Source organism: Dicentrarchus labrax, unplaced genomic scaffold (genome assembly GCF_905237075.1).
Source record: "Dicentrarchus labrax unplaced genomic scaffold, dlabrax2021, whole genome shotgun sequence".
NCBI lineage: Eukaryota > Metazoa > Chordata > Actinopteri > Moronidae > Dicentrarchus > Dicentrarchus labrax.
Genome location: NW_026136705.1, coordinates 4,593,564 through 4,619,595, shown reverse-complemented (window position 1 = coordinate 4,619,595; position 26,032 = coordinate 4,593,564). Strand labels below are relative to the sequence as shown.

Sequence of the window (26,032 nt, the reverse complement as noted above, 5' to 3'; positions counted from 1 at the left end):
AAAGATCAGAATCCTCCATATATTTTAATATTCAAATGCTGATGTCAGTGTGGCAACCTGAGTGTATTAACAGGACTAATATACTGTTACAATCAGTCTGCATCAGCACAGAGGGGAGAGACATCAGAGCAGAGTGAAGCTGAGGAGGGCAGGAAGCAGAAGATGTAAGTTAAGATTCTGCTGTATTATTTTAGATCTAATGTTTGTATAGAGGTGGGCTGTTTCTTAATCAGTTTTTCTAATACTTCCAGTAAAATTTAACTTTAAAATAAAAAAAATAAAATCTAACTTTTTCGACAGCATGTTTGCATTTTTAAACACAATAACAAACAAAATGCAATATATTGCAATCAAATAAAGTGGGGTTGTTTTTTACCTGTAGAGAGGCTTCTGTTGTGCCATATGTAACAGTTTTTTATTACCCAAAAAATTATTCCCATCAAAATGCTGTGTGATTATATCCCACATAAAATGGGCTCATTGCTTCTGAAAAGACATCTTTAAAAATATAATTTTAATTTAAATTGAATATAGTTTTAGTATGATTGAACATCAGCACCTTTTATAAACTTTGGCATAATCAATGCTATTTTCAAGGTGTGAACAACAGGCAGTCACCTGTATCACCACCAATCCAATATTAACCTTGTAATTATGAAATGATCCAACAAAATGTTAAGAGTGCATTATGATGTGTTAAGTAAACCTGCTTCTTTTCACAATAACTTCATCAAAATTATTTTAAATTAAATATTTGCATTTAATTCCAAAAGTTTTTATATTTCAAAATGTGTATATACAAAGTTTTTAAACATTTTATTTATTTCAGAACATAATTTTTCACTATTATTTTACATAATTTTTGTTTTTGTCAGTCAAGACCAGCCAAACAAGGCAGAGCCATCATTGCAATTGACTGTTCACTCATTTAGATAAGCAGTTTAAAGAATAACTGGATTATTTCACAATTTCATGCTGTTTATCTGTATTTATTCAGTATTATTTTTAGTTTTAGCTTTTTTAGAAAAGTGTTCACTGTTCAATGTATTATTTGTGATTTTTGAAATACAGAATCAGACTTATGGCTTACAGTGTGGTATGGAAAAAAACACCCATATAGTAAAAGGTGCAACAAGGTGCTTTGTTTTAGGTTTAATTTGGGCAATGTCATGAGAAGCAGGTAAATCGATAAAAGTTCACTTCCTTAAACTTCCTTTAACCCAGTAACACATATAACAGCTCTGTAATGGCTGTTTATTGAGCTACATTTTCAGTTTTATTGTCTGAGGTTCCCTAAATAAAGTGGGTACGTTTCTAACATTTAAGTGTGAATTCCTTCCTTTTGTTACTACCCCTTTACTCAATAAAACACTGTCCATGGAAAATTTCATACTAAAAAGACAAACTTTAGCAAGATTCCCACTTGATTTGACCTATTTTATTGTACAGGTTGTGCATGTGAGTATTGTATTAAGATAGACATAAGAAAAATCTATCTAGAACCTATTTGCTAAATCACTGCATGGCTTCCAAACATGGAAATATACCAAATTACTTTAAAAAAGGTCTTATCACCCTCACCATCCCAGACAGAGAAGAAAAAAAAGCAAACAGCCATCTTGGTGCATTTTCTCCAAAGATGGACACGCCATTTAAAAAATATGACATATATATGTTAGGGCCCAGAACATTCAAGCAAAATTAAACCATTGCAAGGCAGTTGTAGCCTACTGTATTACACTAATACCCCCATGTTTTTAATATTGTCCCCAATCTTTATCACTCACATTACACATTTTCATTGGCTAAAGTTGCACTTCGTAATATGAACAAGTGATGAATCGATTTGCATGCTTTCTACTTAACCAGACTCCTGCCTAAACTTTGTGTCCTGAGGGAGTTGGAAACATTTTTGTTTTTTTGAAACTGCACATATAAGAATTTTACTGTATTTCCCTGAACCTAAAGAAAATCTGTTAAAATGATTGTGTTCTCATCAACATATTTAACAGAGCAATGATGCAGTGGAGTCTGTTTCTGCTCATTCTGATGGGTAAGTGGATCATGTTACCAGCTCTACTGTAGTACTAGCTGCATTTTTTTAGGTGAAATTACTGAGTCAGCTCACTCTTCTTATCAATACAAAGTAAAATAAGTGGACTCAGAGCCCTATTTAAATTAAGAGGATGGTGTAAGTAGAAGGTGTGACCTAGGTACTTTTTGATTTAATAGATGCTTGTCATATTACTGGCTCCAACACTGCAGTATTTTCTCTGCTTTTAGGTCAATGTTTCTTCTTCACCTGTCAACTCTATAAGTACGACTTTATTAAAGAGAAGAAGACCTGGGATGAAGCCCAGAAATATTGTAGAGAGAAGTATACTGACCTGGCCACAGTGTATGACATGACAGACATGAAGAGACTCCGTGCCTCTACAGAGAAACAAGAGACAGGCTGGATTGGGCTGCGCAGCAACCCAGAAACAGACAACAGGATGTGGCACTGGTCTCTGCCAGGGGTGGAGTTCAATGACAGTGACACAAAGACAGAGTGGGCTAAAGATGAACCGAATGATAAACTACAGTCTGAGAACTGTGTGAAGATGGACGGGTTCAAATGGAGCGATGTTCACTGTAATGAACGCAACAACTTTATCTGCTACAATGGTGAGACTATATTACTAAAGATGCTATTGTGTGTATTCAGCATATAATCCTGTCTAATGATTGATTTCTATGTACAGCGGAATCATGCTCATTTACATCCCAATATTGTTTCATCTGAAGAAAATAGGATTTTATGAGACTAAATAACTGTGTATTTCTTATGGTGCAAGTTTGTTTGTTTATTCCACAGAAAAACAGGAACCCAATAAAACTTTCCATGTGATTACCAATGCACTGTGCTGGCCCGAAGCTCAGAACTACTGCAGAGAACATCACACCGACCTGGTCAGTGGACTCAATCAGTTACATGACACCGATCTCATGAATGAAATTCAGTCTCATACTGTGTGGATCGGCCTGTTCAGAGACACCTGGAGGTGGTCAGATGGGAGTAATTCCTCTTTCAGAAGCTGGAATCTGGAGTTATTTAAAGATGACAACAGCAAGAAATGTGCCAAATGTGCCATGTTAAATGGAAAATGGGACTCTGATGATTGTAATACAAAAAGATCCTTCTTCTGCTATAAAGGTGAGTTTTACAAGTCTGCCTCAACTGTTTTCTCCTATAAGAGCAGCACTGGAATCAGTCGGAAGATTTGTTTGTTTAAAAAAAAATTTAATACTTTAATATATATTTTTGTTTTGTCTTTAATTATTTAAAATAGTTTGTTAATCCCATTTAATTTAGTGACTGTTACAGACGCTGTTACATCTGAAATACAATGTTACTTCCTAAAAGCAGAGAATTAAACTGTGATTATTTTTCATATGAGTATATACAATTCATATTGGATCCCAGTGTGTTCAACAATTAACTGAACAAAGCTGCTGGTATGATCCTGTGTTTGTTCTAATGGTTTTCAATGACAGATAGATTTGTCCTGATCAAGAAGGAGAAGACTTGGGAGGACGCCTTATATTACTGCAGAGAGAACTACAATGACCTGGCCTCCATCACTAACCTTAAGGAGCAGAGATGGATCCAACAGAAAGCCAAGAACGCCTCAACTCCTTTTGTCTGGCTGGGACTGCGCTACACCTGCACCCTGGAATTCTGGTTCTGGGTCAGTGACGAGGTCGTCGGCTATAAGAACTGGGCCTCAGGTGGAAGGAATGATGACTGTGACATGTCTGGAGGCATGGAAAGCGGAGGAGAACATAAGTGGTCCAGTCGGCCTGATAATAACACGTATAATTTCATCTGTTCTACGTTTTAAAACATTTCTGTTTTTTGGTGGTGTGTTTCTCTTGAACAAGCTTGTCTGTTCTTTGGGTTTATTCAGTTTGTAACTAACTTTAGTGTATATGTAGTCCTTTGTGTCAAAGTAGTGCATGATTGCTGAAGATATTAATGATCCGAAGTGTGAAAATTATCTTGTAGAAAAATAGTTTTGTTGTCTAAAATGAGAAACATCTGAAAGAATCTCTTTACTGCTGGATGACATCAGTTGAAGTTGTTTTATTTTCCTGTTAAAGTTCCAGTGTGTGTTATATTTAGGACGATCTACAGTTTGAAATGCAATATAATATGCACAACTATGTTTTTATTCATGTATAATCACCTGAATATAGAAATTGTTACTTCTTTTTACCTTAGAATCAGTCGTTTATATGTCTACATTTGTCACGGGTCAACTTCTATGGAATCCACCACGCAAGTATCAAACGCAAAACGCAAGTAGCTTTGTGGGCAGATCTCGGGCGCTGTTGCTATTATGCCGGCGGGATAAATGACCCTTGCGCCCGGCGCAAATCTAAAATGGGTTGGTCTGAAGTAGCTACATTAGTCATAGGTGTGGTTTGGGCGTAAAGTGCAATAAACCAATCAGAGCGTCATCTCACATTCACTTTAAAAGCAGGCGCGCTTGTTCCATGGCGGATTGCTATTATAACGGCGGATTGGCCAGGCGCACGCCAGGAGCGGTTCACAGCCGAGGAGACCGACGTTCTCGTCAGGGCCGTGAAATACCGAGAAGTGACATTATTGACATGAAATAAATGTAACACAGCCATACAATAAATCTAAACAATGTAACGCAGCTTCGCAGGAAGAAGACCCTGGCCTCGGGAGCAGTGCGCACGGGCCGAGCAGTGCGCAAGGGCCAGCTGAGGAGGGAGCAGCGCAAACACCAAGGTGCAGAGGATCCAGACCCACTACACGCCGGAGGACCACCCGTTCCTGCAGCAAACCGGGTTTGACATGCTGGAGCAGGAGTATTATATGCCCGTCTTGACCGGGTGGCGATGTTGCTGCTGCCTCTCAGGCGCATCCCCTCAAGTCTGCGCCCTTAAAATAGCATCTGAATAAGCGCCACTGACTTTAGACTAGGTTTTTCCTGGTCTGTGGCGGAATTGTTTTCTGAAACAGCAAAATAGCACCAGGGAACGTTTGCGCCGGAAAACGCCTCCTCTTTTCGCTGAACCGCCCCCCGGAGCGCAAGTTCATTCCCTAATTTAAGGACGTGCGTCGGTGGAGGGAAAATTCCAATGTGCGTCAAGTGCAAAATAGGAATTATACAAGCGCCAGTGTACAAAGTCAATTGTGCTGAGTGCAAGATAGAGCCCCTTGTGTGTTTCATGGTAACCATAGTTTTGTAGTTTCGCGCTTGGAAAGGGAGGGTGAACGTAGTTGTGATCTGCAAGTGTATTCTTCTGCTATGATTTGTAGCTATAAACTGAATTGAATCATCTTATTTTAACAAAATATACACAGTTTCTATAACATAGGCCTTTTTCACAGCAGATATTTGACTTGTCATAAAAGCAACACCAGTGTATTTTTATAACAGAACTTGTGATTGGTCTTAATCCTGTCCTTTAAGATTGCCTTGTGGACATAATAAACATAAAACATGTTTAAATTTCTCTGTATCAGTATCAGAAGATGAAAATAATACATTCCCCATGTCCACAGGCGAATCCTCTATCCTCCTGTCCTCTAAGTATATTAGCCATCAGCTGTCCTAATCCTACAAGTGTTATGTAACTCAGATTTTTTGATTACTGCAGAGAGGATATGATGCTCGAAATACCTGCTATGGTAATTTAAGTTAATGTAGCCGCATTTTAAATGATGAATGATGAGAAATAAGGTTTAGCAGCATATCAGTCTTATTGTAGTTATGAGTTAACTTGTGTTACCTTGGCTTTGGGTTATGTTTAAGCAGGATGCTGCAGAATAACATCTTTAGTGAAATATATTTTAAGGTATCCTGAATGAGAGCACATGTCTTTGTTTGAAAGTTAAGGCATTTGCAACATTTAAGCGAGGCAGACTGAAAATAAAAAACAAAAGAATTTGTTCTTGCGCACTTTGGGATTATATCGACCTCCTTGTTTCTTCTTATTGACAGAATAAGGAAGAGCAGGAAATGTTTTGTTGTTTATATCGTGATTGAAATGTTTGTTTTCACTGGTGAGCTTCTGAAATAAAGATATCAAAATCAATAGGTCCTTATGCAATTTAATTTCTTGCAAGAAAGGTCAGTCAATCCAACAAAAGCATCACACAAGTGCTGGATGGAAAAGACAAAGATTCACAGAGTAGCAGCTCATTTATAGCTAACTCTAGGGTGGGGAAGAGCAAGGTCAGGTCTCCACATAACTCTAACAAAGTGTGTCTGTTCTTTATAAGTTGGCTCCTGTGAGTCTCCAATTAACTATGGTTCCAGGAGTTCCACCGGGTACGGGAGAGATAAATCTACGGCTCTTGTGACTTAAATATGGAAGATACATTTCTTACTACCTAAAAAGGAATCTCTGCTAGGGTACAAACAACCTAAAGAACTATAAAAGGAGGCAGTGTAACTCACTCAGGTTATATGTTGCATGAACATGATTAATGTTAAGGTTACATTACATGAGGCACACATTGTAAAAGGCACTCTATATAAGGCAATATAATAATTTTCCATTGCAATATCGAGCCATGATATTAGTTGGGATATGAAAATGCACCTGCTGCTGTCCTGATTATTAATTAATAAATTTTTTTTGTAAGCTCCGAACATTAAAGATGTAACTGCGCCTATGTTTCTGATGAATAAACATTAGTTCCTTTCATTCTCATAAGTGGATATAGCATTTTGGAGTTACACATTTCCCTTTCCTTGTTGGAAAGTCAACTCTGTTACAGTAAATGATTTCCAAAATTATATGGACTTATTCTTGTCATCAATAGGTCAGTTCGTGGTCATAAAAAAAATACATTTTCATATTCAAATGCCGAAGTGGCTGTCAGCAGAGCAACGGGTAGTTTATTGGTAGCACTCTGCATCAGCACATCAAGGAGAGACATCAAAGGGAAGAGAAGACAAGAAATCACCAGACGTAAGTTTAAACTCTGTTTTTTTACTTGAGATTTCATGTTGTGGGTTTAAAGGTGGACAGTAGAGGGAAATTCAATATATAAATATATCCAATATGTTTTGGAGCAATTTGTCCGTCAGTACTTCTATTTAAAATTAAAGAATTAAATTAATATAGTGAATTTAACATTTTCATCCATTTAATTATCTTATTTTTTAACTTATACAAATGGACACAATAACAGAAACACCTGACAATATAATGAAACCAATTAAAATACATCTGCAATAAACACAACTTTTGTTAGGCTCTCAGAAAGTTTAGTTTTTGGTGACATTGTGTCTTGATGAAAAATATTTTAAGATGTTCCTCTAATTTTGTGCATCACCTATTTTTTATTTGTATTTTACGCAAATATGTAGCTTTCATTGTCTAAAAAAAGCATTTATGAATGTGTACTGTTTGTTCTGGTTTGACTACGATTTGCATATTTACAACATATCCTATATTCATCTTCCTTATTGGAGTAACCGTTGTATAGTTGAGGGAGTGCTGGAGTTTTTTTAACCCAGACAAACAGTAAGTGACAAACTGTATTGTTCACTGCACATTAAAATACTAGTTTCATCTAACAGAGCAAAGATGCAGTGGAGTCTGTTTCTGCTCATTCTGATGGGTAAGTGGATCATCTTACCATCTCTACTGCAGTCCTACTGCAATACTACTGCAGTACTGTTACAATACTAATGCAGTACTACTACTGCACTAATATGTAGGTGTGGCCTGATTTTGATTTAAGAATGAGATTCTTGCTATAAGAAATAATACAGAATATTTTTTCTGTTTTCAGGTCAATGTTTCTTCTTCACCTGTCACCTCTATAAGTACAAATTTATTCAAAAGAACAAGACCTGGGATGAAGCCCAGAAATATTGCAGAGAGAAGCATACTGACCTGGCCACAGTGTATGACATGACAGACATGAAGAGACTCCGTGACTCTACAGAGAAACAAGAGGCAGTCTGGATTGGGCTGCGCAGCAACCCAGAAACAGACAATAGGACGTGGCACTGGTCTATGCCAGGGGTGGAGTTCAATGACAGTGAGACAAAGTGGGCTAGTCATGAACCGAATGATAAACTACAGCCTGAGAACTGTGTGCGGATGGACGGGTTTAAATGGAAGGATGTTCGCTGTAATGAACGCAACAAATTTATCTGCTACAATGGTGAGACTATATTACTAAAGATGCTATTGTGTGTATTCAGCACATAATCCTGTCTAATAATTGATTTCTATGTACAGTGGAATCATGCTCATTTACATCCAAATATTGTAGGGATGCACGATATATCAGCATTAATATCGGTATCGGCCGATGTTTGTCATTTTTTAACATATCGGCATCGGTCCGATGAGTAAAATTGGGCCGATATCCATAACCGATATATATCCTCTAGTTGCTGTTTGTGTGTCGGGAGAGGGAGAAGGAGGGGGAGGGGGATTTGGCCATGTGTATTTGTTTGGGCACGCGACAGTGGCAGCACAGGATTGTGGGATGTTAAACTGAAGAGGAGAAAAAATGTCAGCGGTGTGGGCGTTTTTCACGGTGTCAAAAGAAGACACTCGAAAAGCAGTATGCAACACCTGCAAAGTCGAGGTAATGCGAGGAGGATGCCACGTCAAGTCATTCAACACCACAAATTTAATATGTCATTTGAAAAACCGCCACCCAGAACTACACGAACAATTACAGGAAGCAAATGCTGCTAACGTTAGCCAGCAGGCAAAAACAAAAGCAGGTGCTTGACCAGACCAAGGAATTTGCCAAGGACAGCGCAAAAGCCAGGTCAATAACCAACAAGGTAATGGAAATGATTGCTCTTGACAACCAGCCATTTTCCATAGTGGAGGACCGAGGATTTCGGCGGTTGATAGAGCATATTGAACCCCGCTACAGCCTGCCAAGTCGGCGCTACTTTTCCGACGTCTCCCTCCCTGCTTTGTACGAAATCGTGGCCACGCATATCCACAAATTGTTGGACAGTGTGACTGCCATTAGCTTCACTACGGATATATGGAGTTCGGACGTAAGTCAGATGAGTATGTTGAGCCTTACTGCTCAGTGGATTGATGGAAACTTTGAAATGAAGAGAGCTGTTTTACACACGCAAGAGTTTGCAGGATCGCATACGGGGGTCGCCATCGCTGGCGCATTTGACTGCATGTTTGCTACGTGGAAAATTACAGTGCAAGTTGAAAAAATTTGGAATCATGGTCATTTATGCATCCCTGTAAATATTGTTTCATCTGAAATGAAAATAAGGACAAAATTAGTTTGCTGATTTTCGCTGTACTAAATTTTTTTCTCTCAAAAACTTTTTTTAAAAAAAATATTTAAATTTAAAAAAATATTTTTTTTCCACCAAAACAAAAAAAAAAAAATTATTATCACAAAAAATATATATATTAAAACCCCAAAAAAAAAATTTTTTTAATTAAAAAAAAAAAAAAATTTTATGAGACTAAATAACTGTGTATTTCTTATGGTGCAAGTTTGTTTGTTTATTCCACAGAAAAACAGGAACCCAGTAAAACTTTCCATTTGATTACCAATAAACTGAGCTGGCCCGAAGCTCAGAACTACTGCAGAGAAAATCACACTGACCTGGTCAGTGGACTCAATCAGTTAAATGACCCGGATCTCAAGGAACAAATTAATTCTTATGATGTGTGGATCGGCCTGTTCAGAGACACCTGGAGGTGGTCAGATGGGAGTCATTTCTCTTTCAGAAACTGGGATGTGGAGTTATTTCCAGATGACGACAGCAAGAAATGTGCCATGACTATGTTAAATGGAACTGGAAAATGGGACTCTGATGATTGTAATACAACAAAATCCTTCTTCTGCTATGAAGGTGAGTTTTACAAAGGTCTGCCTCAACTGTTTTCTCCTATAAGAGCAGCACTGGAATCAGTCGGAAGATCCAGCTGAACTTACAGTGTTTATTTATTATTTATTATTTATGCATGTATGTTATGATAATATGTGGATTCTGTCTGGATTCTTACTTCAAGGAATATATATAAAATATATATTTTTTTAATATTTGGATATAATTTGGTTAAGTTACAGCTACATGTGGTTGTTAGAATTTGTTTGTTTAAAATATTATGACAATTTTGATATTTTTAAGTATTTTAAGATACTACTGAGAGAAAATCAACATTAGTACAAAACCTAAAAGCAGAGAATTAAACCTTGATTATTTATTAACTGAACAAAGCTGCTGGTATGATCCTGTATGTGTTTTAATGTTTTTCAATGACAGATAGATTTGTCCTGATCGAGGAGAACAAGACTTGGGAGGACGCCTTATATTACTGCAGAGAGAACTACAATGACCTGGCCTCCATCACTAACCTTAAGGAGCAGAGATGGATCCAACAGAAAGCGAAGAACGCCTCAACTCCTTTTGTCTGGCTGGGACTGCGCTACACCTGCACCCTGGAATTCTGGTTCTGGGTCAGTGACGAGGTCGTCGGCTATAAGAACTGGGCCTCAGGTGGAAGTAATGATGAGTGTGACATGTCTGGAGGCATGGAAAGAGGAGGAGAACATAAGTGGTCCAGTCAGCCTGATAATAACACGTATAATTTCATCTGTTCTGCGTTTTAATACATTTCTGTTTTTTGGTGGTGTGTTTCTCTTGAACAAGCTTGTCTGTTCTTTGGGTTTATTCAGTTTGAGACAAAGGACTACATATACACTAAAGTTAGTTACAAAGTAGTGCATGATTGCTGAAGATATTAATGATCCAAAGTGTGAAAATTATCTTGTAAAAAAATAGTTTTGTTGTCTAAAATGAGAAACATCTGAAAGAATCTCTTTACTGCTGGATGACCTCAGTTGAAGTTGTTTTATTTTTCTGTTTTCTATGTGCAGCAGCAGCGTGTTAATTTACCTCTCATTTTAGTTTTACATGTTTTAAATGAGAACATTTTATTTTATGAGACTAACTAACTTGTAAAGATGTTTATTTCTTAGTGTGCCAATTTGTTTTCTCCACAGAAACAAAGCAACTCAATACTGATTGAGGCAGAATGTAACTCGTTTAATTCTGAATCTGATTTTTGTTAAATTTGTTTTATATTAACTGGAGAAATTGAACACGATACCGGTGACCTGTTCGAATCATTTCAGTTAATGGGGGTAATCTAATCAGCTCTTAGCCAAAATATGAATCTTCTGAACTGCCACTGAGACACACACAGTCTGTGATCTATGAATCAAGTGCAAATTATTTCAAATTTCAGCTTTCTCCAAAAATGTAATTTTCTACATCTATTGTATTGTTATAAATTTGCCTGGTTACTTGTATTTGTATTAACAATTCAATAATTTCATTAATAAAATAAAATAAAGACTATTTTTGACTTTGGTAACATCATTCTGGTTCACTATGTCTTTTGGTAATTTATCTACAACCACTGATGGTTCAATGTCTATGCAGGCTTTTTAGACGGACAGAGATTTATTGAATGGCATTTTAGGAGTAAATCAGTCTAATAAGGGCAACTGTTTACGTTGCTTTCAAAGCAGTTGGAATTATTAGCGTTTTGTTCACAGGAATACATTTACATATATTTACCTCATTATTTGACACGTTTAATATCAAGTTTAATAAGAACATCCAAAATTGTAACATTATAACATTGCAAGAGGAACTTAAAAAAAGCATGATAGGTCCCTTTAAGTATAGCATCACATCATGATGATGATTTGTAACGATTTAGATGGCAATGACAAATTATGTCGTCATGCAGATAAGGGCATCAGATCAGAACAGGGAAGAGTATATATATATATATAGATATGTATAAACACACATATATGTATATACATACACACCAATCAGCCTTATGACATATGACCACCTGGGCACCCTGGTGGTCATAATGTCCTTCCTTGGACTACTTTTGATAGGTACTGACCTCTGCAGACCGGGAACACCCCACAAGAGCTGCAGGTTTGGAGATGCTCTGACCCAGTCGTCTAGCCATCACAATGTGGCCCTTTTCAAAGTCACTCAAATCCTCTCGCTGCCCATTTTTCCTGCTTCTAACACATCAACTAAGAAGACAAAATGTTTACTTACTGCCTAATATATCCCATCCACTGACAAGTGCCATGATAACCAGATAATCAGTGTTATTCACTTCATCTGTCAGTGCTCATAATGTTATGGCTGATTGGTGTACATATATATGTAACAAACATTATATTATATTTAGTAATATTTGTTAAAGGGAATGTTTAAGAGATTAATACTATTGTCCTAGAATCTATTTTCTTTTAACTGATTATCTAATTACAAGTTGACAAAAAATAGAGGTGTATTGACTACTTAAAAATATTTTCCTGCTTGGTTGACAACTATTGAAATATTGATATCTCACTTAGATAAAATTAGCAGGATTATTGCTGTCAGGATGCATTTTCAGATTTACACCAGTGTCTGTATACACCACAGCTACACTGTGACCTGACTGACTGGTCAGTTGCTGGTCTGTTGACTTGTATAAATAGCTCTCTTTCTCTGTCAGGATGAATGAAACACACTTCCTGAAGGGAAAAATAGAGAAGTGCAGGTTTAGTGGGAATGGACGGGACTTTCTCCACAAAATGTTTTTGAGGAAGTGACAGACTCACTTCATCCCCCAACCCCCATCATAAACAAAACAAAAATACAAACTGGCTTTATTCTCTGCTCATTTCACCTGCACAGAAAATGTTACCTGCAATTAGAAACTATGTGACTGGACTCATAATGAGGACAGTCTCCACAATTACAACATTAGGGGAGATAGTAGAAACAAGACATTTGTTTTAGGTGTATAAGACATGGTAAAAAGAAATTTACATTTTAAGGTAAACAGTTAGTGAGCCATTTAAACACTGAGTTTGAGTACTTTGGATTAAACTTTATTTTACAGGAAACGAGTAAATTTCACATAACTTCATGGGATTGTTTACATTGCCTCTGAGTATGAGTATCTGTATTTGGAGTTCATTCTCTGATAGTGAATATTTTGGAATGACAACATGTCTTTCTGCTTGGTGGACTGTCTACAGGGAAGTGTCTGTTTGTTTCCTCTTACATTATGTAAATGATGGATCATTTCCTGACTGTGATACAAAGCTTAAACGTCTGTATTTCAATATTCAAATGTTTCCATCAAGGTAGCTACAAGAGAGCACCCAGTCAATATTTGAGAGCAGTCTTCATCAGCACATCAGGAGAGACACCAGAGTGAAGCCGCTGAGAGACTCAGAAGATGTAAGTTGATTCTGTTGTGTCATTTTGATATTTCCTTTATGTGGACAGAAGTGGACAGTACAATATTGTCTTTCATCAGTATATATTTCACATAATCTAAAATTAAATTGTCTTTTTTATTTGCCTGATTTACCAAACAAATCACAACTGATCATTTTCAATCTTAACTAGATGTACTGTTCAGTATATTTTACAGAGGATGGACACAGTAACAGGAACATCTGACATTATAAAGCAAAAAAATACTATAACCCTCCAATACCTGCGGCACTTGTGCACACATTACTCAGGGCTGATAAACCATCTGTTTTTTATGCATGCTTTTGAAAAACTAAATGTCTAATCTCTTATATGTGTCACTGTTACAACAAGATTCAAGGGTAAAACATCAGGTAAACTTACGACAACAAAAGTGAGCAGTTTGTTTTATTTTTATGGGTTTTGTGGTGTAAACACAGCTGACTGAGGCTGAGTTGGGTCAGTGCACTCATATTACAGAAAGTAATATAATTATTTTTTGTTTTATAGAAGGCAAAATTAACAATGTGTGTTATTCTCTAGATTTTGTTTTTAGTTAAAGAACCCATACGTTCACTGTGTCATAGAGTCTGTCATAGTGACAGACTCACTTCATCCCCCAACCCCCATCATAAACAAAACAAAAAAACAAACTAAACTGGCAAACTGTCAGATGTTCCAGTAGCAGATACATATTTTGTGGGTTTTGTGATGTACACAAAGCTGATCTGAGTCTCAGTTGAGTCAGTGCGCTCATAATACAGAAGTTAATATAAGTATTTTGTCAGGTTTATAGAAGGAAAAATTAACAATGTGTGTTATTCTCTAGGTTCAGTTTTTAGTTAAAGAACCCATAAATGCACTGTGTTACACCCACTCCTGATGCATAATATGTGATAGTAGTAGTAGTAAAATTACAACAGCAAAATCTGAATATTCAAATCTCCAGACAGAAACAATATGTCAGGGTTACTGTATTGCACTAATACTCTACATGTGATTTGGCCATTGACCCATCCTGATGCATTGTATTTACTGCATATAAAGAGTCCTGGAGGAAGTTTCTTTTTTTTCTTGCACTTTTAACTGGACATACAGTTAAAAAGTTTAAATGTATTTTCTTTAAACTGAAATATTTTGTGAAATCATTGTGTTTGGTTCACTGCACACTAAAATACCAGTTTCATCTAACAGAGCAAAGATGCAGTGGAGTCTGTTTCTGCTCATTCTGATGGGTAAGTGGATCATCTTACCGTCTCTACTGCAGTCCTACTGCAATACTACTGCAGTACTGTTACAATATAACTGCACTAATATGTAGGTGTGGCCTGATTTTGATTTAAGAATGAGATTCTTGCTATAAGAAATAATACAGGATATTTTTTCTGTTTTCAGGTCAATGTTTCTTCTTCACCTGTCACCCCTATAAGTACCACTTTATTAAAGAGAACAAGACCTGGGATGAAGCCCAGAAATATTGCAGAGAGAAGCATACTGACCTGGCCACAGTGTATGACATGACAGACATGGAGAGACTCCGTTACTCTAAAGAGAAACAAGAAGCAGTCTGGATTGGGCTGCGCAGCAACCCAGAAACAGACAATAGGACGTGGCACTGGTCTCTGCCAGGGGTGGAGTTCAATGACAGTGAGACAAAGACAAAGTGGGATACTACTGAACCCAATGATTGTCAAGGAAATACTGAGAACTGTGTGCGGATGGACAAGCCTGATTGGAAATGGAAGGATGATCAATGTGATAACCATCACAACTTTATCTGCTACAATGGTGAGACTATATTACTAAAAATGCTATTGTGTGTATTCAGCACATAATCCTGTCTAATAATTGATTTCTATGTACAGTGGAATCATGCTCATTTACATCCCAATATTGTTTCATCTGAAGAAAATAGGATTTTATGAGACTAAATAACTGTGTATTTCTTATGGTGCAAGTTTGTCTGTTTATTCCACAGAAACACAGGAACCCAGTAAAACTTTCCATGTGATTACCAATGCACTGTGCTGGCCCGAAGCTCAGAACTACTGCAGAGAACATCACACCGACCTGGTCAGTGGACTCAATCAGTTACATGACACCGATCTCAAGAATAAAATTCAGTCTCAGTCCATGCTGTGGATCGGCCTGTTCAGAGACACTTGGAGGTGGTCAGATGGGAGTAATTCCTCTTTCAGAAACTGGAATCTGGAGTTATTTAAAGATGACGACAGCAAGAAATGTGCCAAATGTGCCATGTTAAATGGAAAATGGGACTCTGATGATTGTAATACAAAAAGATCCTTCTTCTGCTATAAAGGTGAGTTTTACAAGTCTGCCTCAACTGTTTTCTCCTATAAGAGCAGCACTGGAATCAGTCGGAAGATTTGTTTGTTCAAAATAATTTGAATACTTTAATATATATTTTTGTTTTGTCTTTAATTATTTAATATAATTTGTTAATCCCATTTAATTTAGTGACTGTTACAGACGCTGTTACATCTGAAATACAATGTTACTGCCTAAAAGCAGCGAATCAAACTGTGATTATTTTTCATATGAGTATATACAATTCATATTGGATCCCAGTGTGTTCAACAATTAACTGAACAAGGCTGCTGGTATGATCCTGTGTTTGTTTTAATGGTTTTCAATGACAGATAGATTTGTCCTGATCAAGAAGAAGAAGACTTGGGAGGACGCCTTATATTACTGCAGAGAGAACTACAATGACCTGGCCTCCATCACTAACCTTAAGGAGCAGAGATGGATCCAACAGAAAGCCAAGAACGCCTCAACTGCTTTTGTCTGGCTGGGACTGCGCTACACCTGCACCCTGGAATTCTGGTTCTGGGTCAGTGACGAGGTCGTCGGCTATAAGAACTGGGCATCAGGTGGAAGGAATGACGAGTGTGACATGTCTGGAGGCATGGAAAGAGGAGGAGAACATAAGTGGTCCAGTCAGCCTGATAATAACACGTATAATTTCATCTGTTCTACGTTTTAAAACATTTCTGTTTTTTGGTGGTGTGTTTCTCTTGAACAAGCTTGTCTGTTCTTTGGGTTTATTCAGTTTGAGACAAAGGACTACATATACACTAAAGTTAGTTACAAAGTAGTGCATGATTGCTGAAGATATTAATGATCCGAAGTGGGAAAATTATCTTGTAAAAAAATAGTTTTGTTGTCTAAAATGAGAAACATCTGAAAGAATCTCTTTACTGCTGGATGACATCAGTTGAAGTTGTTTTATTTTTCTGTTTTGTATGTGCAGCAGCAGCGTGCCAATTTGTTTTCTCCACAGAAACAAAGCAACTCAATACTGATTGAGGCAGAATGTAACTCGTTTAATTCTGAATCTGATTTTTGTTAAATTTGTTTTATATTAACTGGAGAAATTGAACACGATACCGGTGACCTGTTCGAATTAATTCAGTTAATGGGGGTAATCTAATCAGCTCTTAGCCAAAATATGAATCTTCTGAACTGCCACTGAGACACACAGTCTGTGATCTATGAATCAAGTGCAAATTATTTCGAATTTCAGCTTTCTCCAAAAATTTAATTTTCTACATCTATTGTATTGTTATAAATTTGCCTGGTTACTTGTATTTGTATTAACAATTCAATAATTTCATTAATAAAATAAAATAAAGAGTATTTTTGACTTCGGTAACATCATTCTGGTTCACCATGTCTTTTGGTCATTTATCTACAACCACTGATGGTTCAATGTCTATGCAGACAAAATCAGATCAGAACACTAGAGTATTGCATTTCAAAGTTATCAGCAGAGGGCAGCATTTTTCCCAATATCATATATACCCATGCCAAAAAAATGTCCAATCATAGGTTGGGGGTGTAACCATAGGTGGAGCTTATTAGGGATGACATGAGCTGACTGCAGCCATGAGTGACAGCCTCATAGATTCAAACACTTTCCTATGGGACACTGTGACTGCTAGGTTAAGCAGTTTCCCCCAAATAACTTGATGAGGAAGTTGAGAACAAAATGGTGTTGTTTATGTTTGTCAGCAAGAAATTTCTTGGAACCAACTCCACAACAGAGCCATTAGCAATAACTCTTACTCTTATTCTTATCCTTTTTCAAATTCTTATTCTTATTCTTTTTCTTTTTCTTTCTCTAACCGCACCCTCTATCCCCTTTGGAAAACGTTCCTGTTCCATGTGCCTTTTAGTTCATATGAGAGAACTAACTGCAACACAAGATTGGTGTGGATATGGGAGTATATACTGCACATATATATATATATATATATATAGAACAAACTTCCTACTTTAAATGCAACCAACCTTTTAACGGCTGACTGGCACCCCTCCCTGCTTCACATGAACTCCAATAAAGTGAATGGCAGAAGGAGTGCTGTGTGGGAAGCGATGTCAGCCAAATGTTCTGAATAAAGTTTGACTACCTAAACCACAAAGAGTTCATCTGCACAGCAGCGTCCTAAAGAAAATTCAGCAGTAAATCCTGCAACTAAAGCTATTAGCTATTAGTTTCAGGAGCAAGACTACACCTCAGTTATGTCCCTTTTGGGATTTCCAATACCCTCTTTTTTATTCTCCTTCCTACTCTCTACAGGGTCCTAGTGCCTGGGTGATTTGGTAAATTACTCAATGTGTAGCACTCAAATGCAAAGGGAAAAAAAGGATGGAAACAGTCTTTTTAGAAACATGTTTTAAAGTTATTTTTTAAGAAGAGGAATCTGGTCTAAGCCCCTAATGGTTAACAGTCCAGTGTTTACTTGTCACCAGTCCAGCGTTTTCTATTTCTGATTGTTTTCCATCGAAGTATGGAAATTACCTCTTTCATAACTGATATGGACTTCCTCTTGTGATCAATAGATCATTCTTGGAGTGATAGAGATCTGAAAATTTTGCATTGAAATATTCAAATGCTGACATCAAGGTGGCAACAAGAGATCACTGTATACACAGCTATTTTATTTCATGTGTGTTTAATAGTGGGTGAGCCATTTGTCCTTCAGTACTTTTTTATACAGAATCAAATTATCATTGTGAATTCAGCTTTTACATTTTCTACACTTAATTTTATCATGTGTAATTGCAGCTTTGCATTTTATTATGTTATTTCATTTTCTAGCTTCTACAATGGTGGACACAATAACAGAAACACCTGATAATATAGTTCAATTAAATAAAACACACCTGGAATATATACAACCTTCCTTAGTCCCACAGAATAATGTTTAGTGTTTGATGACCTTGTGTCAGCACGTTGGGTTCACCGCACACTAAACTATCAGTTTCATCTAACTTTGGTAAAACTGTTAAGACTACACAAACCACAATGTTCATGTGACCTGATTCTGATTTAATCATGAGATTCTTGCCATCAGCACCGACAGTGAACAATATTTTTTCTGTTTTTAGGTCAGTGTTCCTTCTTCACATGTCACCTTTCTGAGTACCACTTTGTTAAAGAGCAAAAGACCTGGGATGAAGCCCAGACATATTGCAGAGAGAAGCAAACTGACAATGGACAAATATATATTCTTATTTACAACAAACAACAAAACCCTTCTTCCGCTATGAAGGTGAGTTTTACAAAGGTCTGCCTCAACTGTTTTCTCCAATAAGAGCAGCACTGGAATCAGTCGGAAGATTCAGCCGGAATTTACAATATGTATTTATTATTACTTATTTCTGCACGTATGTTGGATTTTTGGATTCTGTCTGTTCTGATTCAGTTCACTGTTGGATTGGCCGCTGCTGTATGTCACCCTCATGCATCTGCAAGTTTGGGAGGTCAAGATCATTTTTTCCAAACGTGCAGCAGAATCGTGCTAATCACATCGTGCTAACATTTTATTTTGTGAGACTAAATAACTTATGTTTCTCATGGTGCCAGTTTGTTTGTTCCACAGAAACAAAACAACTCAATAATGAGTAAAGCAGACTGTAACTCATTCAATTCTGAACCAGATTTTTGTTAAATTTGTTTTGTTATAAACGTGAGAAATTGAACACGATTACTTGTTGGAATTAATTTGGATAATGGGGGCAGATCTAATCAGCTCTATGCCAAAATATAAATCTTCTGAACTGCCAACTACTATTAGCAATTAAAGAATTTCATTGATAAAACAAAAAAAGACTATTTTAGTCAGCACCACTTTTGTCAAAACAACTTCCAAATGCAGAATGTTATAATTGGCGGTATGGCTCTGTTCTGGGACCTCCATAGCGCTTCTACATGCATACATGGAAAGCTTACGACAAGGAGAGCAGCAGCAAAGACCCCCAGGGTACAGAACAGAGCAAGCATCAATGGCAACAGAAATGACAATGATTAAATCAGATATAGCATAAAAGGTGGAGCTGGGATGGAGGTGGGTTGCAAAGCGGCTTGCAGAAGACGCAGCAAAGACAGGCAGGCTAAAGCAGCTTAACATTGTTACAATTTCTATACGTATGACAGAAACTAAAAAATAGTACGATAGGTCCCTTTTAAGTATAGCATTACATCATAAAGTGATTTATTTTTCAATTTGTAATGGACAGTACTGACCAATGATGCCGTCCTGCAGATAAGGGCATACAATCAGAACAGGGAAGAATTTGTGGCTAGAGTCTCCTGTCCTGCTCAATTTGGCCAATTCAACAACATGCTGGGGGGTAATTGTTGCCTGTGAAGTGGCTGCTTACTGTTTTTCTTTCCACCTTGAAGGGTGTCAGGGATTTGTGTCAAGTGTCATGCTGCTTCTTCCCCCGGCAAGTAAGATGTTACCTGCATTAGAAACTATGTGACTGGACTTATAATAAGGACAGTCTACTCACTTACAACATCAGGGGATACACTAGAGTCAGAATATGAATATATGTTTTAAGTTTGTGAAACATGGTAAAAAGGCAGAAAATTAGTTAAAAATCTGTATGTAGAGAGTAGTAAACATGAATTAAATTAATTCTCCTGTAGTAAATATTTTGGAATGACACCATGTCTTTCTGCTTGGTGAACTGTCTACAGGGAAGTGTCTGTTTGTCTCCTGTTACATCATGCAAATGATGTTTTTGTCATCAATGAATCCTTTCCTGACTATGAAAGCTTACATTTCTGTATTTCAATATTCAAATGTTTCCATCAAGGTAGCTACAAGAGAGCACCCAGTCAATATTTGAGAGCAGTTTTTATGCATGCTTTTGAAAAACTAAATGTCTAATCTCTTATATGTGTCACTGTTACAACAAGATGCAAGAGTAAAACATCAGTTAAACTTACGACAACAAAAGTGAGCAGTTTGTTTTATTTTTATGGGTTTTGTGGTGTACACACAGCTGACTGAGGCTGAGTTGGGTCAGTGCGCTCATATTACAGAAAGTAATATAATTATTTTGTTCGGTTTATAGAAAGAACAATGAATAATGTGTGTTATTCTCTAGGTTTAGTTTTTAGTTAAAGAACCCATAAGTTCACTGTGTCACATCCACTCCTGATGCATTTTATGTGATAGTAGTAGTATTGTATATAGTAAGGTACTGTAGAGGGAAAATAACAAGAATATTCAAAGTAATTCTGTCAGTGCTCATAATGTTATGGCTGATTGGTGTACATATGCATACAAACATGATATTTTATTTAGTAATATTTATTGAAGGGAATGTTTAAGAGATGAAGAATCTATTTCTTTTAACTGATTATCTAATAAAAAAAAATAGAGGTGTATTGACTACTTAAAAATATTTTCCTGCTTGGTTGACAACTATTAAAATATTGATATCTCACTTAGATAAAATTAGCAGGATTATTGCTGTCAGGATGCATTTTCAGATTTACACCAGTGTCTGTATACAACACAGCTACACTGTGACCTGACAACCCCCATCATAGACAAAACAAAAATACAAACTGGCTTTATTCTCTGCTCATTTCACCTGCACAGAAAATGTTACCTGCAATTAGGAACTATGTGACTGGACTCATAATGAGGACAGTCTCCACAATTACAACATTAGGGGAGATAGTAGAAGGTGTATAAGACATGGTAAAAAGAAATTTACATTTAAATGTTAACAGTTACTGAGCCATTTAAACACTGAGTTTGAGTACTTTGGATTAAACTTTATTTTACAGGAAACGAGTAAATTTCACATAAATTGATGGGATTGTTTACATTGCTTCTGAGTATGAGTATCTGTATTTAGAGAGTAGTGAAAAGGAATTTAATTCATTCTCCTGTAGTGAATATTTTGGAACAACAACATGTCTTACCGCTTGGTGGACTGTCTACAGGGAAGTGTCTGTTTGTTTCCTCTTACATTATGTAAATGATGGATAATTTCCTGACTATGATAGAAAGCTTAAACTTCTGTATTTCAATATTCAAATGTTTCCATCAAGGTAGCTACAAGAGAGCACCCAGACAATATTTGAGAGCAGTCTTTATCAGCACATCAGGAGAGACACCAGAGTGAAGCCGCTGAGAGACTCAGAAGATGTAAGTTGATTCTGTTGTGTCATTTTGATATTTCCTTTATGTGGACAGAAGTGGACAGTACAATATTGTCTTTCATCAGTATATATTTCACATAATCTAAAATTAAATTATTTTGCAGTTTGTCTTTCTTATTTGCCAGATTTACCAAACAAATCACAACTGATCATTTTCAATCTTAATTGTATGTACTGTATGCATTTTCAGATTTACACCAGTGTCTGTATAAAACACAGCTACACTGTGACCTTTGACAAGACATTTGTTTTAGGTGTATAAGACAGTATAGTACTGTATATAGTAAGGTACGGTAGAGGGAAAATAACTCAAATTACAGCAAAATCTGAATATTCAAATCTCCAGACAGAAACAATATGTCAGGGTTACTGTATTGCACTAATACTCTACATGTGATTTGGCCATTGACCCATCCTGATGCATTGTATTTACTACATATAAAGAGTCCTGGAGGAAGTTTTTTTTTTCTTGCACTTTTAACTGGACATACAGTTAAAAAGTTTAAATGTATTTTCTTTAAACTGACACATTTTGTGAAATCATTGTGTTTGGTTCACTGCATACTAAAATACTATTTCATCTAACAGAGCAAAGATGCAGTGGAGTCTGTTTCTGCTCATTCTGATGGGTAAGTGGATCATCTTACCATCTCTACTGCAGTCCTACTGCAATACTACTGCAGTACTGTTACAATACTAATGCAGTACTACTACTGCACTAATATGTAGGTGTGGCCTGATTTTGATTTAAGAATGAGATTCTTGCTATAAGAAAGAATACAGAATATTTTTTCTGTTTTCAGGTCAATGTTTCTTCTTCACCTGTCACCTCTATAAGTACAAATTTATTCAAAAGAACAAGACCTGGGATGAAGCCCAGAAATATTGCAGAGAGAAGCATACTGACCTGGCCACAGTGTATGACATGACAGACATGAAGAGACTCCGTGACTCTACAGAGAAACAAGAGGCAGTCTGGATTGGGCTGCGCAGCAACCCAGAAACAGACAATAGGACGTGGCACTGGTCTCTGCCAGGGGTGGAGTTCAATAACAGTGAGACAAAGTGGGCTGGTGGTGAACCAGATGATCATCAAGGAAGAACTGAGAACTGTGTGCGGATGGACAGGTTTAAATGGAAGGATGTTCACTGTAATAAATGCAACAAATTTATCTGCTACAATGGTGAGACTATATTACTAACGATGCTATTGTGTGTATTCAGCACATAATCCTGTCTAATGACATGTACAGTGGAATCATGCTAATTTACATCCCAATAATGTTTCATCTGAAGAAAATAGGATTTTATGAGACTAAATAACTGTGTGTATTTCTTATGGTGCAAGTTTGTTTGTTTATTCCACAGAAAAACAGGAACCCAATAAAAATTTCCATTTGATTACCAATGCACTGTGCTGGCCCGAAGCTCAGAACTACTGCAGAGAACATCACACCGACCTGGTCAGTGGACTCAATCAGTTAAATGACCCGGATCTCAAGGAACAAATTCATTCTTATGATGTGTGGATCGGCCTGTTCAGAGACACCTGGAGGTGGTCAGATGGGAGTCATTTCTCTTTCAGAAACTGGCATGTGGAGTTATTTCCAGATGACGACAGCAAGAAATGTGCCAAATGTGCCATGACTATGTTAAATGGAACTGGAAAATGGAACTCTGATGATTGTAATATAAAAAGATCCTTCTTCTGCTATAAAGGTGAGTTTTACAAAGGTCTGCCTCAACTGTTTTCTCCTATAAGAGCAGCACTGGAATCAGTCGGAATATCCAGCTGAATTTAGAGTATTTATTTATTATTTATTATTTATACATGTATGTTATGATAATATGTGGATTCTGTGTAGAGTCTTACTTCAAGGAATATATATTAAATTTTTTTTTAAACTATTTGAATATCATTTGGTTAAGTTACAGCTACATGTGGTTGTTAGCATTTGTTTGTTTAAAATATTATGACAATTTCAATATTTAAATATATATTTTTGTTTTGTCTTTAATTATTTATTATATTTTGTTAATCCCATTTAATTTAGTGACTGTTACAGACGCTGCTAGATCTGAAATACAATGTTACTGCTTAAGATAGTACTGAAAGAAAATCAACATTAATACAAAACCTAAAAGCAGAGAATTAAACTGTGATTATTTTTAATATGAGTATATACAATTCATAATGGATCGCAGTGTGTTCAACAATTAACTGAACAAAGCTGCTGGTATGATCCTGTGTTTGTTTAATGGTTTTCAATGACAGATAGATTTGTCCTGATCGAGGAGAACAAGACTTGGGAGGACGCCTTATATTACTGCAGAGAGAACTACAATGACCTGGCCTCCATCACTAACCTTAAGGAGCAGAGATGGATCCAACAGAAAGCCAAGAACGCCTCAACTCCTTTTGTCTGGCTGGGACTGCGCTACACCTGCACCCTGGAATTCTGGTTCTGGGTCAGTGACGAGGTCGTCGGCTATAAGAACTGGGCCTCAGGTGTAAGGAATGATGAGTGTGACATGTCTGGAGGCATGGAAAGAGGAGGAGAACATAAGTGGTCCAGTCGGCCTGATAATAACATGTATAATTTCATCTGTTCTACGTTTTAAAACATTTCTGTTTTTTGGTGGTGTGTTTCTCTTGAACAGTCAACAGGCTGAAATATAATGTAACATGTATAACGATGTATTCATTAACGTATAATCACCTGAATAGAGAAATCCTTATGATTTTTTTACCTTAGAATGAGCCGTTTATATATATATATATATATATATATATATATACACAGATATGTATGGACTTCACGACTAATTGTGATCTGCTCTTCTGTTATGATTTGTAGCTATAAACTGAATTGAATTATCCTATTTTGACACAGTACAACAGGTTTTTTACAGCAGATATTTGACTTGTCAAAAAAGCAACAGCAGTGTCTTTTTTATAACAGAACTTGTGATTGGTCTTAATCCTGTCCTTTAGAATTGCCTTGTGGATATAATAAACATAAAAGACGTGTACATGCCTCTGTATCAGTATCAGAAGATGTCCACAGGTGACTCCTCTATCCACCTGTTCTCTATGTTATGACAGATTTAATATAATTTGGTCATGTCACAGTTATATGTACTGTAGCTGCATTTGTATTTTGTTTTTTGTTGTATTCAACATTGTCCAGAGAGTAAGACCGGGGAGGACGCCTTGAATTTCTGTACCACCACCGTGATCTGGTGTCCATCACTAACCCTCATCAGCAGAGATGAGACTCTTCTAATGTTTTTTTGTTTTGTTTTGTTTATCCTAATCACATTTATGATTTATTTATGAGAGACTAACTATAAAAATAATAAATTTACACTGTTTTGCTTCTTACACTCACAAGATTTTCTTCTTGGTCAAGATCAGGTGATGGTTATAATATAGAAAACCATATATTTGGTCATGACATTAAATTGTTGGAGTTTTATGTAAATTGAAGTGTGACGTCAGCCTCTCTTTCACTGCCTGATTGAAATGTAAAGTAAAGTAATAAGTGGTGCCGCATTCAAGAGTGAAAAACACAGACTACCATAGTAATGTGTTAAAGAACCATTCAAAGAAAAATAAAATATGTTTTACAAGTCAGTGGAAATGGAAATGTTTACGTTGGTGATATCCATTAACACTAGAGGGCGCACTTGAAAAAGCTGTCGGCTGCCTGCTGCCACTGGAAACAGGGTTGATGTGCTCACAATGATGGTCATCAATGAGTTTATATTTTCCAGTTTCCCTAATGACTTAAAAAATAAGTGATAGGGACCCCAATTAATATAATGAATAGAATTAAACCCCATTACATACATTTTACCGTCCATATGTGTTTAATTGTGTAATTTGTGTACACACATGTAATACTTTACTCTTATGATATTTAATTCAACAACTCTGAGTCAATTTTGTACTTAAGGATTTTAACTGGGAATATGTGCTGAGAGGACATTTTACAGTTTAAAAATAAACTTTTCTTGCTCTCTACCTATGTACTTATCTGACAACACCAATACAATACGTTTCGTCTGCTGTGAATCTACCTTTTGCCTAAAGGATAACAAGTTATTCTTGTCAAAAATGGACAGTTTCCTGGCAGCGATAAAGACCTTAGACTTAGAATTCTTACCTAAATGTTGCAGAGCTTATGAACAGGATTAATAT

At 36.6% G+C, this 26,032-nt stretch overlaps 2 protein-coding genes and 1 long non-coding RNA gene across 12 annotated transcripts; 2 read left to right on the top strand and 1 right to left on the bottom strand.

The window, feature by feature from the left end:
- The first annotated feature begins 87 nt into the window (after positions 1-87).
- On the top strand, positions 88-17,015 carry LOC127364695 (macrophage mannose receptor 1-like). 3 transcript variants are annotated; one of them, XM_051402478.1, is made up of 6 exons: positions 88-164; positions 2,013-2,053; positions 2,284-2,667; positions 2,858-3,196; positions 3,538-3,771; positions 16,229-17,015. In XM_051402478.1, exons 2-6 carry the CDS (start codon positions 2,017-2,019, stop codon positions 16,339-16,341), a joined length of 1,107 nt encoding a protein of 368 aa, XP_051258438.1. In that variant the 5' UTR covers positions 88-164; positions 2,013-2,016; the 3' UTR covers positions 16,342-17,015. The 3 variants fall into 3 exon arrangements, with proteins under 3 accessions (XP_051258438.1, XP_051258436.1, XP_051258437.1); XM_051402476.1 differs by lacking the exons at positions 2,858-3,196; positions 3,538-3,771 and adding an exon at positions 15,313-15,654 and having other exon boundaries at positions 15,995-17,015; XM_051402477.1 differs by lacking the exon at positions 16,229-17,015 and having other exon boundaries at positions 3,538-6,114.
- On the bottom strand, positions 3,713-26,032 carry LOC127364716 (uncharacterized). Of its 2 annotated transcripts, none has more exons than XR_007885056.1 (3): positions 25,998-26,032; positions 24,196-24,364; positions 3,713-3,798 (listed from the first exon to the last, which is right to left on the bottom strand). It is a non-coding gene; the product is annotated as an uncharacterized LOC127364716 (long non-coding RNA). The 2 variants fall into 2 exon arrangements; XR_007885057.1 differs by lacking the exon at positions 3,713-3,798 and adding an exon at positions 10,498-10,568.
- Positions 6,941-25,318, top strand: LOC127364692 (macrophage mannose receptor 1-like). 7 transcript variants are annotated; one of them, XM_051402462.1, is made up of 5 exons: positions 6,941-6,996; positions 7,611-7,651; positions 7,826-8,203; positions 23,197-23,547; positions 24,104-25,318. In XM_051402462.1, exons 2-5 carry the CDS (start codon positions 7,618-7,620, stop codon positions 24,448-24,450), a joined length of 1,110 nt encoding a protein of 369 aa, XP_051258422.1. In that variant the 5' UTR covers positions 6,941-6,996; positions 7,611-7,617; the 3' UTR covers positions 24,451-25,318. The 7 variants fall into 7 exon arrangements, with proteins under 7 accessions (XP_051258422.1, XP_051258421.1, XP_051258416.1 ...); XM_051402461.1 differs by lacking the exon at positions 7,826-8,203 and adding an exon at positions 22,632-23,012 and having other exon boundaries at positions 6,952-6,996; XM_051402460.1 differs by lacking the exons at positions 6,941-6,996; positions 7,611-7,651; positions 7,826-8,203 and adding exons at positions 13,230-13,316; positions 14,529-14,569; positions 22,632-23,012.